The sequence below is a fragment of the Mus caroli genome, chromosome 9 (assembly GCF_900094665.2).
Source record: "Mus caroli chromosome 9, CAROLI_EIJ_v1.1, whole genome shotgun sequence".
In the NCBI taxonomy this organism is placed as follows: domain Eukaryota; kingdom Metazoa; phylum Chordata; class Mammalia; order Rodentia; family Muridae; genus Mus; species Mus caroli.
The window spans coordinates 75,188,214-75,199,585 of NC_034578.1; the positions used below are offsets into that span (position 1 = coordinate 75,188,214).

General features: G+C 46.5%; 2 protein-coding genes across 3 annotated transcripts in view; one reads left to right on the top strand and one right to left on the bottom strand.

Moving 5' to 3' along the window:
* The window catches only part of LOC110302372 (glutathione S-transferase A2-like), a 73,446-nt gene that overhangs the window by 2,905 nt on the left and 59,169 nt on the right, over nt 1-11,372 (top strand). The gene's annotated exons all lie outside the window — the stretch shown is intronic.
* On the bottom strand, nt 470-1,905 carry LOC110301656. Of its 2 annotated transcripts, none has more exons than XM_021172220.1 (3): nt 1,759-1,905; nt 1,340-1,510; nt 470-745 (listed from the first exon to the last, which is right to left on the bottom strand). In XM_021172220.1, the coding sequence occupies exons 1-3, from the start codon at nt 1,826-1,828 to the stop codon at nt 684-686; spliced, it is 303 nt and encodes a 100-aa protein (XP_021027879.1). In that variant the 5' UTR covers nt 1,829-1,905; the 3' UTR covers nt 470-683. The 2 variants fall into 2 exon arrangements, with proteins under 2 accessions (XP_021027879.1, XP_021027880.1); XM_021172221.1 differs by having other exon boundaries at nt 684-745; nt 1,768-1,886.

The following is an 11,372-nucleotide window of genomic DNA, read 5'->3' on the forward strand; positions in this document are numbered from 1 at the left end:
CTTCATCTAAATTCTTCCCTCAGTGTAACCCAGCTGCTAAAAGGCTCAGGCTGAAACTTCACCACTCCTGCCAGAGCCAGCAGTGAGCCTATGACACACACCCCACATGTGGTTGTTCTCAAGGTTACCCTGCTGCCAGTGGCTCCTTTCCCCTCCCCCAGCTACCTCCATGACCCTCTGCTCTGACACAGGCCCAGGTAAGGATCTGGTCTCCCACAGTAGGCAGGAGGGACTGACTCCTCCAGAAAACACTCACACTTACCCCTGAAATCCATGAGGAGCCCACAGGACTCTGTGAAGATCTGTTTTATCTCTTCATCTTACCTGATAACGAATATTTGTGTTTTANAAAGGCAAAACTAAAAATTGATTTGAGAAACCAAACAAATAAGCCAACAGACCAGATCCTCCTCGGGTAAGTCAAACACATGGTCCTTTCTTCAGCCTGAAACTTTTATTTATTATAAAACCGTTAAAACCCCACTTAAAAGCTGGACATGGCAATAATAAAAATCACAGTATAGTTAAGAACATTGGTAAAACCTCCCTCCCCACCTGTCCTGGCACAAAAAGATCTGGAACTTGGCATCATGGTCAAGCCGGCTTCTCCACAGGCAAGGCTGTTCCAAGGTTAACATTATGGCAAAGGACATCTGAACAATGGGTCCTGGACAGGCATCCTCTTAAATGAAGTACCTCCGGTTCCACCACACAGGACTTTGCAGGCCTCTGGCCCAGGCTCTGGCTAAAGAGAAAGNGGCTGGTCAGGTACATGCTTGCAGAGGTGAGTTTCCAGGAATGATTCTGNACTTGGGCCTGTATCAGAATTTTCTGGAGGGCTTATTTAAACACTGGCTGCTATGCCTTGCCTCTCCAGTTTCTGCTTGTGGTAATGGAGAGGGTACCTGGGTAGGTAAACATTTTTAACCAGTTCCCGGGTGACCTTGAAGCTTCTGGCCCTCAGACTCACAGCTGAGATGCACAATCGGTGAACCCAAGTGATGGACCAGGGATCCATTGGATAGAATCCGTTCCTCTAGAGAGGAGCTACCTAGGCACTCAACTCCACACCTGGAAAGCAGAAGCAGACTAGATCCTCCCCATCTGAGTCAACCACACAGTCAACTTTCCCAGCTGCATCGTGCTGGTCTTCCTCTGAAACCAGAACCCACACCTTGGAGTAGTTAGATTGAGTGGTAGTTTTCAGAACTCTGCCCTGGGCCTTAGGCAGTGCAACTAACTAGGGGGAACACAAATGGTAGAAAAAGCCAACTTTTTCAGATCCAGCCCCCAACAAGGGAATAAAATACCCTGTACCAAGGTACATGAAGCCGTTTACCTCGATGTCGTTTGATCCGGAGATTGCAAGCTAGGGACACAATCACAAACATTGCAAACATCGCAAAAATTTTCAATCCATAAATGTACATGACTGTGTCATTTAAACCCTCATCAACTTCAATACAAATGTAGTGATGCAAAATTTCCTTCATTAGTTCAAGATTCGAATCTGGGAAGGGAAAAGGATGCTTAGTCAGCGGCAGCAGCAGCAATAATCCCCAAGAAGAGAACAGTTAAGATATGAGAGGCAATCTTAAGACTTGAAGAAAAAAGGGGACTTGTGTGGAGTTCACCTAGACAGAGCTGATGGCTCCTCTTCCTTTCTAAGAGATGCTGCATTAAGGAAATTCTGGGACTTTGGTAGCAATTGCCAGACCATGTTTGGCCAGCTTACTCTCAAAGGGTCTAAGTTCTCACCATGCTGACCATACAATCCTTTGTAGACCCACGATTCCAGGTGCACTTTCATAAATACCAGAGTGTCCATGAAAGATGAAAGGTGAGTGTAGATCTCAAATAAGGGCCCATAACATTTGAAGTTGAGACATCACCACCCTTCCCTGCAAAAGATCTTCAGATTGATACCACGTTCTTCTAAATGCTGCCTTCTGTCTGCTTTCCTGTCTCTCCACCCCCAAGCCCCGCCCCCAAGGCATGCTATGTTTCCAGGCTCACTGGCCTATTAACCAGGGCTCCATTTCTTCTTTCAAACATTTGCACATATTCCTGCTGGCTCAGATCTGTACAATTACTCAAGGCTCCAAAGCTTGCACATGGGCAGGGATTTTCTGCCAACGAACTAGCCAAATATGGCTCTCTCTGACCAAGGGCAGCACATGTCAAGGAGTCAGGGGAGGCTGCTGTCTATGAGGCCCACACAACCTCTGAGGATTTTCTTATCGGTAAAGAACTCATAGCTTCATAACTGCCCATCTCCTCTTCCAATATGCCTGCCCTGTCTTGCAGCCTCAACATTATACCTAACCTCCAGGGTCTAGCATTGTAGACTCCAGGTANAGACTTCAGGTTCACTCCAGGCATTTAGCTACTTATTGGCTGAAATCAAGACTGCCTAGGAGGAACCCAATGCCCCAAACCCTGAGGTAAATGAGTCTGAACTTAGGCTCAAAGTCTGAGTAGAGATGAGAATGCAGGATTCTCTCTACTTGGGGATTCTAAATTCCCTAAAACAGCAGACACCTGGAGGGAGCCAGCCTGCTTGCTCACAGGGGGATATCCCCATGGCCTCTTTCTGTTCCCAGATTGTTCCTGTCTTGTGTCTTCTCACTCATTGCTACCCTAGTCTCTCTTGTGTCACTGACCACACCTGCTTATGGTTGGTAGTCTTTCAGAGCAAGATAGGATCTACAAGGGATGGAAAGGCATACAGAAACCTGATGCTTTCAAGTCACCCTACCTTGTAGGCTGATCTGGGCTTTCCAACCTCACTAGCATGCCTAAGCGATTAAATACATTGGAATCCGTGTGACTGTCTTTATTTTGCTCCAGAGCCTGAGATATAAATGCTGTGGGATATTGCAGTCCCTGACACAGGACTGTGGATTGTGACGCCATCAGGAAAGACTGAGTTGAGTTCTGCCAGGATTCTTCAGAGCTGGAAGCAATCAGGGAGGTAGTTCACAGAATCCTGTCTTGGGCACAGTCCTGGCTTAATTACAAGTGTGATCTTGGGTATTTACTTTAATAAATATGTGTCTTTGAGATAAAAAATGAAAATAAGAATTAGGATGAGCAAGGAAGCTCACATGTCGGAGGGTTGCGGGGCATGTGTGCTCCTGGATTCTTTTAACTGTAGGTATCTGAGCAGTCAAGACTTCCTCTTTGCCCCAGGCAAACTCTAGCCAGTAAGGATGGAGACAAGTGGCTACAGCCCCTCTCTTGTCTTAATGCTTTGCTTTTATTGTAATTGTTAATTAGTTAATAGGGGGTATAAGTGTGTGTGTGTATGTGTGCGCGTGTACGTGTGTGTGTGTGTGTGTGTGTGTGGGTGTGTGTGTGGGTGTGGTGTGCATGCATATGCATTGCAACCTAGTGAGCAGCATTCTTCATGGTCACTGCTTCAATTCCTGACTCAAGTGTCCTAACTTGGCTTTTCTTAGAGATAGACTGTGATTGGGACATGTAATTCATATAATCCCTTCTTCCATAACTTGCCATGATGTTCCTCCACAGCAATAAAAAAGCAAACAAAGACAGAAGTCTCTGTCACACTGTCCCTTGCATCCTTGAAGAATCTGCAGCCCAAAGCCCATGCTTGTGAGCTGGCACAAGCAACTCACACACATGCAGAAGCCCCTAACCTGGGGCAGACATTCTCTAGTGAGTCCTCGAGAGCAGGAGACTGCAGCAGGTTACTGCTGCAACAGGTGGTCGGGATGGACACTGTGATGGATGAAGTCAGGCCGAGGAGCCAGTGCCACCATTCCTGTCCTCCTTTCCATCAATCTCAATCCAGAACCTGCCTACTGATACTGTAAAACCCCACAAAGGAGGCTGCCTGGGCCACACACAGTCATTACTGGGTTGGCCAGCACCCCTCAGAGTCTGTGGATAAAGATCTGTGTAGAACACAGAAAGCCACAGAGAAGCCTTGGAGACTGAGCAGGGAGTGGCAGACACATGGCCAGGGTGCAGGGTCAGTGACTGTCCCACTGAGGATTATTCCAGAGTCCTAAAGCAGATCATGGACCTCATAAATGCCACTGAATCACAGCCACCAAACCTTGAGGTTCCACAGCAGAGCCAGTTGAGGGAACTACACTGCTCTTTCCACACTGCCAAGAGTTTCCCCAGGTAGAAATTTTTTACTGTGTCCTGCCCAGCCTCAGCAAAGGCAAAAGTTGGGACTGGAACCTGGGTATGACAATATCTATTGGCCTGTAACAAGTGTCAACCTGTAGGACAAGCACTCCCCTACTCTTTTTTTCATGCCTGATGGGCCACATAACCAGCCTCCCAGGATTAGTGACAAGCCTGTCACCTGAGGTGAAGGCCAGTGTCTCAGGTGGAGGTGGAAGAGGACAGAGCTTGTGGTAAGGACACAGGAAGACGTCTGGAGGCTCTGAGAGTATGCCAGACCCTACCCCTCACATACTGGTGGGAAACTTTGGAAGTCGCATTGCTTGGTGCCAGGTGGACACTCTGTCCTCACTTGTTCAGAGATCACACAGTTGGGCTGTAAGCCCTTGTTATCTCACAGGGACCCTTGTAGAGCATTCTCTTCCTCTTTGGCTATTTAAATCTCATGCGTTGCAAAAAAGTTCCCTTCCAGGAAGAGGTACAGATACTCCCGTTGTGTTCCAAACTAAGTATTTGTGGCTTGACCCTGGGCCTCTTGTTGTCCCCAAACCCAAATCCCTACAGGGTCCAACAACCCTGGGAAAGCTCCTCTTAGGCTAAGGTGTCATGGTAGGCTCATAATGCCTCCTTGAAGGATCTCCCATCTAACTCCCCACTGCCTGGATACCAAGGCCTTCAAAGTTGGCATTTCACCCTGAAGACAAATTTGTACCAGGCAAGGCCTCTACCACTGAGCCTGTCCTACACAGTACTTTAAAAGACATACTGCTGTATTATAATAGTTGACTATGCTTGGCCATAGGAGTGGCATTATTGGGAGGTGTGGCCTTGTTAGAGGAAGTGTGTCACTGTGGAGGTGGGCTTTGAGGTCCTAAGTTTAAGCTGCACCCAGTCCTCTCCTGGCTGCCTTTGGATCAGAACTCTCAGCTCTTCCAGCACCATGCCTGCCTGGACACTGCCATGCTTCCCAATATGATGATAATGGACTGAACTCTGAACCAGTAAGCCAACCCCAATTAAATGTTCTTTGTAAGAGTTTTCTGTTCTGGAAAGATGTCTCAGCAGTTAAGAGCACTGACTGCTCTTCCACAGGTCCTAGTTCAATTCCCAGCAACCACGTGGTGGCTCACAACCATCTGTAATGGGACCTGATGCCCTCTTCTGGTGTCTGAAGACAGCTATGGTGTACTTGTATACATAAAATAAAATAAATCTTAAAAAAAAAAAGAGTTGTCTTGGTCATGGTGTCTCTTCCCAGCAGTGGAAACCCTAAGATAATTTCCTCAGTATTGAAACATCTCTTCTGTATTAATCAGGATGTTCTAATGTTTAAGCTGTACCCAATCTTCTGGCTGCTTTTGGATCATGACCCTGAACTCTCAGCTCTTCCAGCACCATGCCTGCCTGGACATTGCTATGCTTCCTACTATGATGATAATGGACTGAACCTCTGAACCTGCAAGCCAACCCCAATTAAATGTACTTTGTAAGAATTGTCTTGGTCATGGTGTCTCTTCCCAGCAGTGGAGACCCAAAGACAATTTCCTCAGTATTGAAACATCTCTTCTGTATTAGTCAGGATGTTATGATTGATTGATTGATTGATTGTGTGTGTGTGTGTGTGTGTGTGTGTGTGTGTGTGTGAGTGTGTGTGTGTGTGTGTGTTCAAAGATATTTAATAGACTGGCTCACAGGTGTGGTCTGGGTATTCCAGCAGTGATTGACTCATGCTCAGAGGCAAGAATCCAGTACAAGTTCAGTCCCTAAATCTGAGTATTTTAACAATCCCAGTCTGTCACTGGGAGCCTTGAGAATTCCTAGGAAGCTATTTGTCTCAGTTTGTGTTGGAATCCCACAATTANTNAGTTGGTCTTAATACAGTGAAGGGATGCCACAGCCACAGAGCAGGTGAACTTGCCAACATGAGTGAGGTAAAGCAGGCAAAAAAGCAAAGGTTCCTTCTTCAGTGTCCTTCTGTCCAGGCTGATACCNACAGGTNTCACCTACATCTAGGGTGGGCCTTCCCTCAAAGAATCTTATCAAGAAGGGGCTGGAGAGATGGCTTCCCTGTTAAGATCGATGGCTACTTTCACAAAGGATGCAGATTTGATTCCCAGCATCCACGACGGCTTACATTCTGTGGCTCCAGTTAGTTCCAAGGGATCNGACACCATATTCCAGCCTCTATAGNTACCAGACACACATATGAAAGGCACACATATGAATGCAAAACACTCATACATGTACAAGTAAATATTAAGAAGAAAAGAGAAAGCCCCTGACAGAGTGCCCAGCAGTTGTGTTTTAGTTGACCCCAGGTGCAGCCAAGCTGACAGCCAAGACTAAGCATGGAGGCCACCTGGAGGAGGGAGGGGCTCCCTACTCAGGGAGCTGAGGAATTTCACAAGGCTCCTCAGCTTCTCAAGGGGTCTTGGGTTTGTTCAAGCTGCAGTTGCTGGGAAGGAGGGGTCCATGGTGGCTCTGAGTGTCAGAGTAGAGAGCTCTGCAGATGCAGTTCCCCAGCATGCTGGTGGGTTTTTCCAGTAGCGGAGACCTGGCTTAGAAGCTGTCGTGTCATGCTTCTATTAGAAACTCCCACAAACACAAACATCAGTTCAACAACTAGTTACAGGGAATTATTTATTTTTTAATTTATTTTTTATTAGATATTTTCTTTTTATACATTTCAAATGCTATCCCGAAAGTTCCCTATACCCTCCCCCTACCCTGCTTCCCTACCCACCCACTCCTGCTTTTTGGCCCTGGCATTCCCCTGTACTGGGGCATATAAAGTTTGCAATACCAAGGGGCCTCTCTTCCCAGTGATGGCCTACTAGGCCAACTTCTGCTACATATGCAGCTAGAGTCACAAGCTCTGGGGATACTGGTTAGTTCATATTGTTGTTCCATCTATAGGGTTGCAGACCCCTTCAGCTCTATTTTTTATTTTTTTTCGTCCTCAATGCCCAAGCTGGGGTGAGAGTCAAGTGACAAGCACATTACATAAAAATTAAATATATGATTACTAGCTATGCATTAACTGTTCTCCCTCCACGTCCCTGCTGAGACTTTGACTCTTTTTTTTTTTAAGATTTATTTATTTTCTGTAAGTACACTGTAGCTGTCTTCAGACACACCAGAAGAGGGCGCCAGATCTCGTTATGAATGGTTTGTGAGCCACCATGTGGTTGCTGGGATTTGAACTCAGGACCTTTGGAAGAACAGTCAGTGCTCTTGCCCACTGAGCCATCTCACCAGCCCAAGACTTTGGCTCTTTCATGAATGAAAGCATATTGTTTCTGATTTCCCCTTGCAAGTATTAATTTATATTTTTAAATTAGTACCAAATATCACATGATGGCATTCCTACAGCTCTACATCCTGGACTTCATTCTTCCTGTTTATCGTGGCTTATGAAGATCCCGGGAGTGGCTGACATGCAGCCTCCCCTCCATTCCTTAGATGGAGATAAGGAGATAGAGATAAGGCTTTGTCAGACTTGCTGGCAGGACTCCCTGTGGGTTCTCCAGCCCCAAACTCAGCACTCCCACATCTGTGTGGCCCTCCTGAGGGCTACTTTCATTTTGCAGGTGTTGAAGAGCCAAAGACAAGACTACCTTGTGGGCACAGACTGACCAGGGTGGACGTCCACCTGCTGGAACTTCTCTATGTTGAAGAGCTTGATGCCAGCCTTCTGACCCCTTTCCCTCTGCTTGAAGGTGAGACCACCTCAGAGAGGCAGCCACACACATGCCTCTGACAATACAACGGTGGGCCCGGGTGTCCGAGGTCCCTACCCTCTGGCCTCCAAACTGAGCTATTAGACCCTCAGATTGAGGCTTTAAAATAATCTTTTTACATGTGGAGATTTGAGGATGGTATCCCAGGAAGAATATGTTGCCTTTATAATGAGAAAGATGCATGACCTGAAGCTCTCTCCTTGGACCCCTGTTCCTGGTAGGAGGCTTCTGGCCTCTAAGCTACAATTGTGTGTTTTTGTGTCTTGTCTTTGCTCACTCAATGTCTGAGCAGGCCTCTGTCATGTGATCCCCTTCCCTCAGCTCTGTCTCCTGCTCTCTGTAGCCTGTTTTCTTCTCCAGTACCCCTCATGCTGTCCCCAGCCCCACCCCCATCACCCCATCTCTGTTTCCCAATGTGAAAACTGGCTGAGTTGCTTCTGGTTAGACTTGGACATTCCTGTCTCCATTTGCAAATCAGTTTTTCATGTCCTCCTTTGTCTTTCCTTCTCTTTCATTTACACCTGAGAGACAGTGCCACAGAGGCAGATCTACAGGGCATGTCTAGAGGAAATGGTAACTGGATGTCAAAGGAGCTCTGATGTTGCACTCACCTCGACCAGCAAGGAAAACCGCAACACGGTCGGATTCTTCTCAACAGCTTTATTCCAGGAACACCTCGATGCTATGGGAACTCCGGAAACCCAGGGAGGACTGCTTATATACACCCCAGCACTGGGGAGAGCTATGTGTCTTCCTGGGATTGGTCAGTCTGCCGGCACTTTGATTTGTATGCACCCGCTTGGGAGGAGTTGGCGCCAGATTTGTGCTAGCGCCTGCGCAGTGGCGTTGTTTACAGCGACGGTGTACCACTCCGGCGCCATCTTTTAGGTGCCAGCTGCCTACACTCTGAAGACAAATGATGCTGAGCTCTGCTTCTGGCTCATGGTTTTTCATGCTTCTCCTGCCTACACTGGAGCTGTTGCAAGGATGCAGTTGATGGTGTTCTGTGTGTGTGTGTGTCGGGGGGGGGGGGCAGCTCAAATCCCTGGGTTGTGCACATGAGTACTACTAATGGTCAAGTTGTGGTTTCTGGATCACAGGCCTTCAAGAGCAGAATCAGCAGCCTTCTCAATGTGAAGAAGTTTCTATAGCCTGGCAGCCAGAGAAAGCCTCCCACGGATGCAAAACAAAGAAGCACGGAAGGCTTTCAGGGTTTAGTGAAGCTGCATTGGCCAGCTCCTAGTATTGCATTCTCTGATGCTTTGCAAAAATGAGAAGCAAGTGTTGATCCTGGGGATTTTGAAATAATAAACATGAAAAAGTACTATATGTAACTCATATGTGAAGTGTGATCTGGGATTCCTGGTGTTGCATCTAAAGAGGAGGGCAAACTAAAATCCCTTCAAGGAAAAGCAACTAGCCTGAACAGTAACCCCACCCACCCCAAGGCACCCAGCAAGGTTGCTCCTCCAGGCTCAGGCCCAGGAGGAAGCCTCTCAATCCGTCATTATCCTGATAATCCAATCTTGGATTCTAAGCAGCATTGCCTGTCCATCTTTGAAGGTCCATTATCTAAGGGCTGTCTTGGTAACTCCCAGTAAGTTCCCTCCCTCCTTCAATAGCTCCTCTAGGTAGACCAGGCTCAAGCAGGAATTAATTCCTCACACTTTCCTCCAGATTCTGACCCAGAGTCTCACCCTTTGCACCGGGCTGGGCTATTCCTCTAGTGTAATGCTTAGGCCCAGGTGGGAGCTCTATGCTTGAATTGTCTTGCCCGGTCTGATCCAAGAAAGACCCTTAGCTGAGTTGCCTCTCCATGCTGCCCCTTCAGCCCAGGCTGAAGCCTGATTCATGATCTCTCTTGATGTGTATGGTTTAGTTTCTTCATCCCACAACACCCCTGTGGTCCAGGCCCAGGCATGAGTAGCATCAGCTCACTCTGACCTGGGACCCTCACCTAACTCTGCCCCTTCGGGCCCAGGGCAGAGCAGCAGCATCTTGTTATTATGATCAGTGTTAAAGACCCTGAACCACCTCCCCGAGCCCTCCGTTTATCTCCTTCATGAATGATACATTCCTGGGCTCTTTTGGTGAGTTTGACTCAGTCTCTTTCTTCCATGCTGCTCCTCCTTCCCAGCCCAGGCCTTATTGAGAGCCCAATTTGCTGCTTTTTCAACAAGGCTGCTTTATCCTCTTTTCTGTGTGGCCAACTCATGCAATCTCACATTACCACCAAGATTCCCATGTCACACTGGTTACCACCAGTCTCTTCAGTAACCAACACCGACTATTTAAAGAAATGACCTGTTTACCTCCACTTCACCCGACATTAAGCAAACCTGGGCAACAGCAAAAGCAGAACCATACTTCCAATCCATATATAGTCAGGCTCGAATCTCATAGCCAAAACACAACCAACAAAGTAAATCCATATGCCCGGGCACCATCAAAAAGCCACAAAAAATTAAGCAACACTAGTACAACATACCAGCTCTCTAAAGACCACCAGGTTTATAGAGATGTTCCCCAATGGGAATTATTTCGATGAAGTTTAGGACACAGAATTTCAAAAAGAAATTAGAAATATGTTCAAAGAATTTAAGAAGTTCAGAGAGGACATAAGTCAACATCCAAATGAACATAAAGAAACAGAAATAAACTTTTTTTTTTTTGGGGGGGGGGTTGAGACTGTATAGTCGTGGCTGTCCTGGAACTCACTTTGTAGACCAGGCTGGTCTCAAACTCAGAAATCCGCCTGCCTCTGCCTCCGGAGTGCTGGGATTAAAGGCGGGCACCACCACCACCGGGCAGAAATAAACTCTTAAAGTAGATTCCAACAGGGCTGAAGAAATGGCTCAGAGGTTGAGAGCACTGGCTGCTCTTCCAGAGGTCCTGAGTTCAATTTCCAGAAACCACATGGTGGCTCACAACCATCTGTAAAGGGATCTGGTGCCCTCTTCTGGCTTTCAGGCATATATGCAGGCAGAACACAACATAACCAATCAATCTTTTTTAAAAAGTAGACTCCAACAAAATACATTTAAATGACTGAGTCAAAATTTGAAGGTAATTCAGGACTTAAACATTGAAATTAATAAGGAGATAGAAATACAGAAGATAACTAAACTGAAATGGAAATGGAATTGAAAAATTCCAAGACCTAGAAAAAATTAAAACTCAGGAAAAAGTGTTAACAGAAGAATGGTCCAAGAAGAAAATAGAATATGAGAACCTGAAGATGAAGTAGAGGAATTTGACAATTCGGTGAAAGAAATTGATAATCACACACACACACACAACCCAGGAACTTTGGGATACCATGAAAAGGTCAAATCTTTAAATTATAGGCATAGAGAAGAAGAAGAAGAAGAAGAAGGAGGAGAAGAAGAAGAAGAAGAAGAAGAAGAAGAAGAAGAAGAAGAAGAAGAAGAAGAAGAAGAAGAAGAAGAAGAAGAAGAAGGAGAAGGAGAA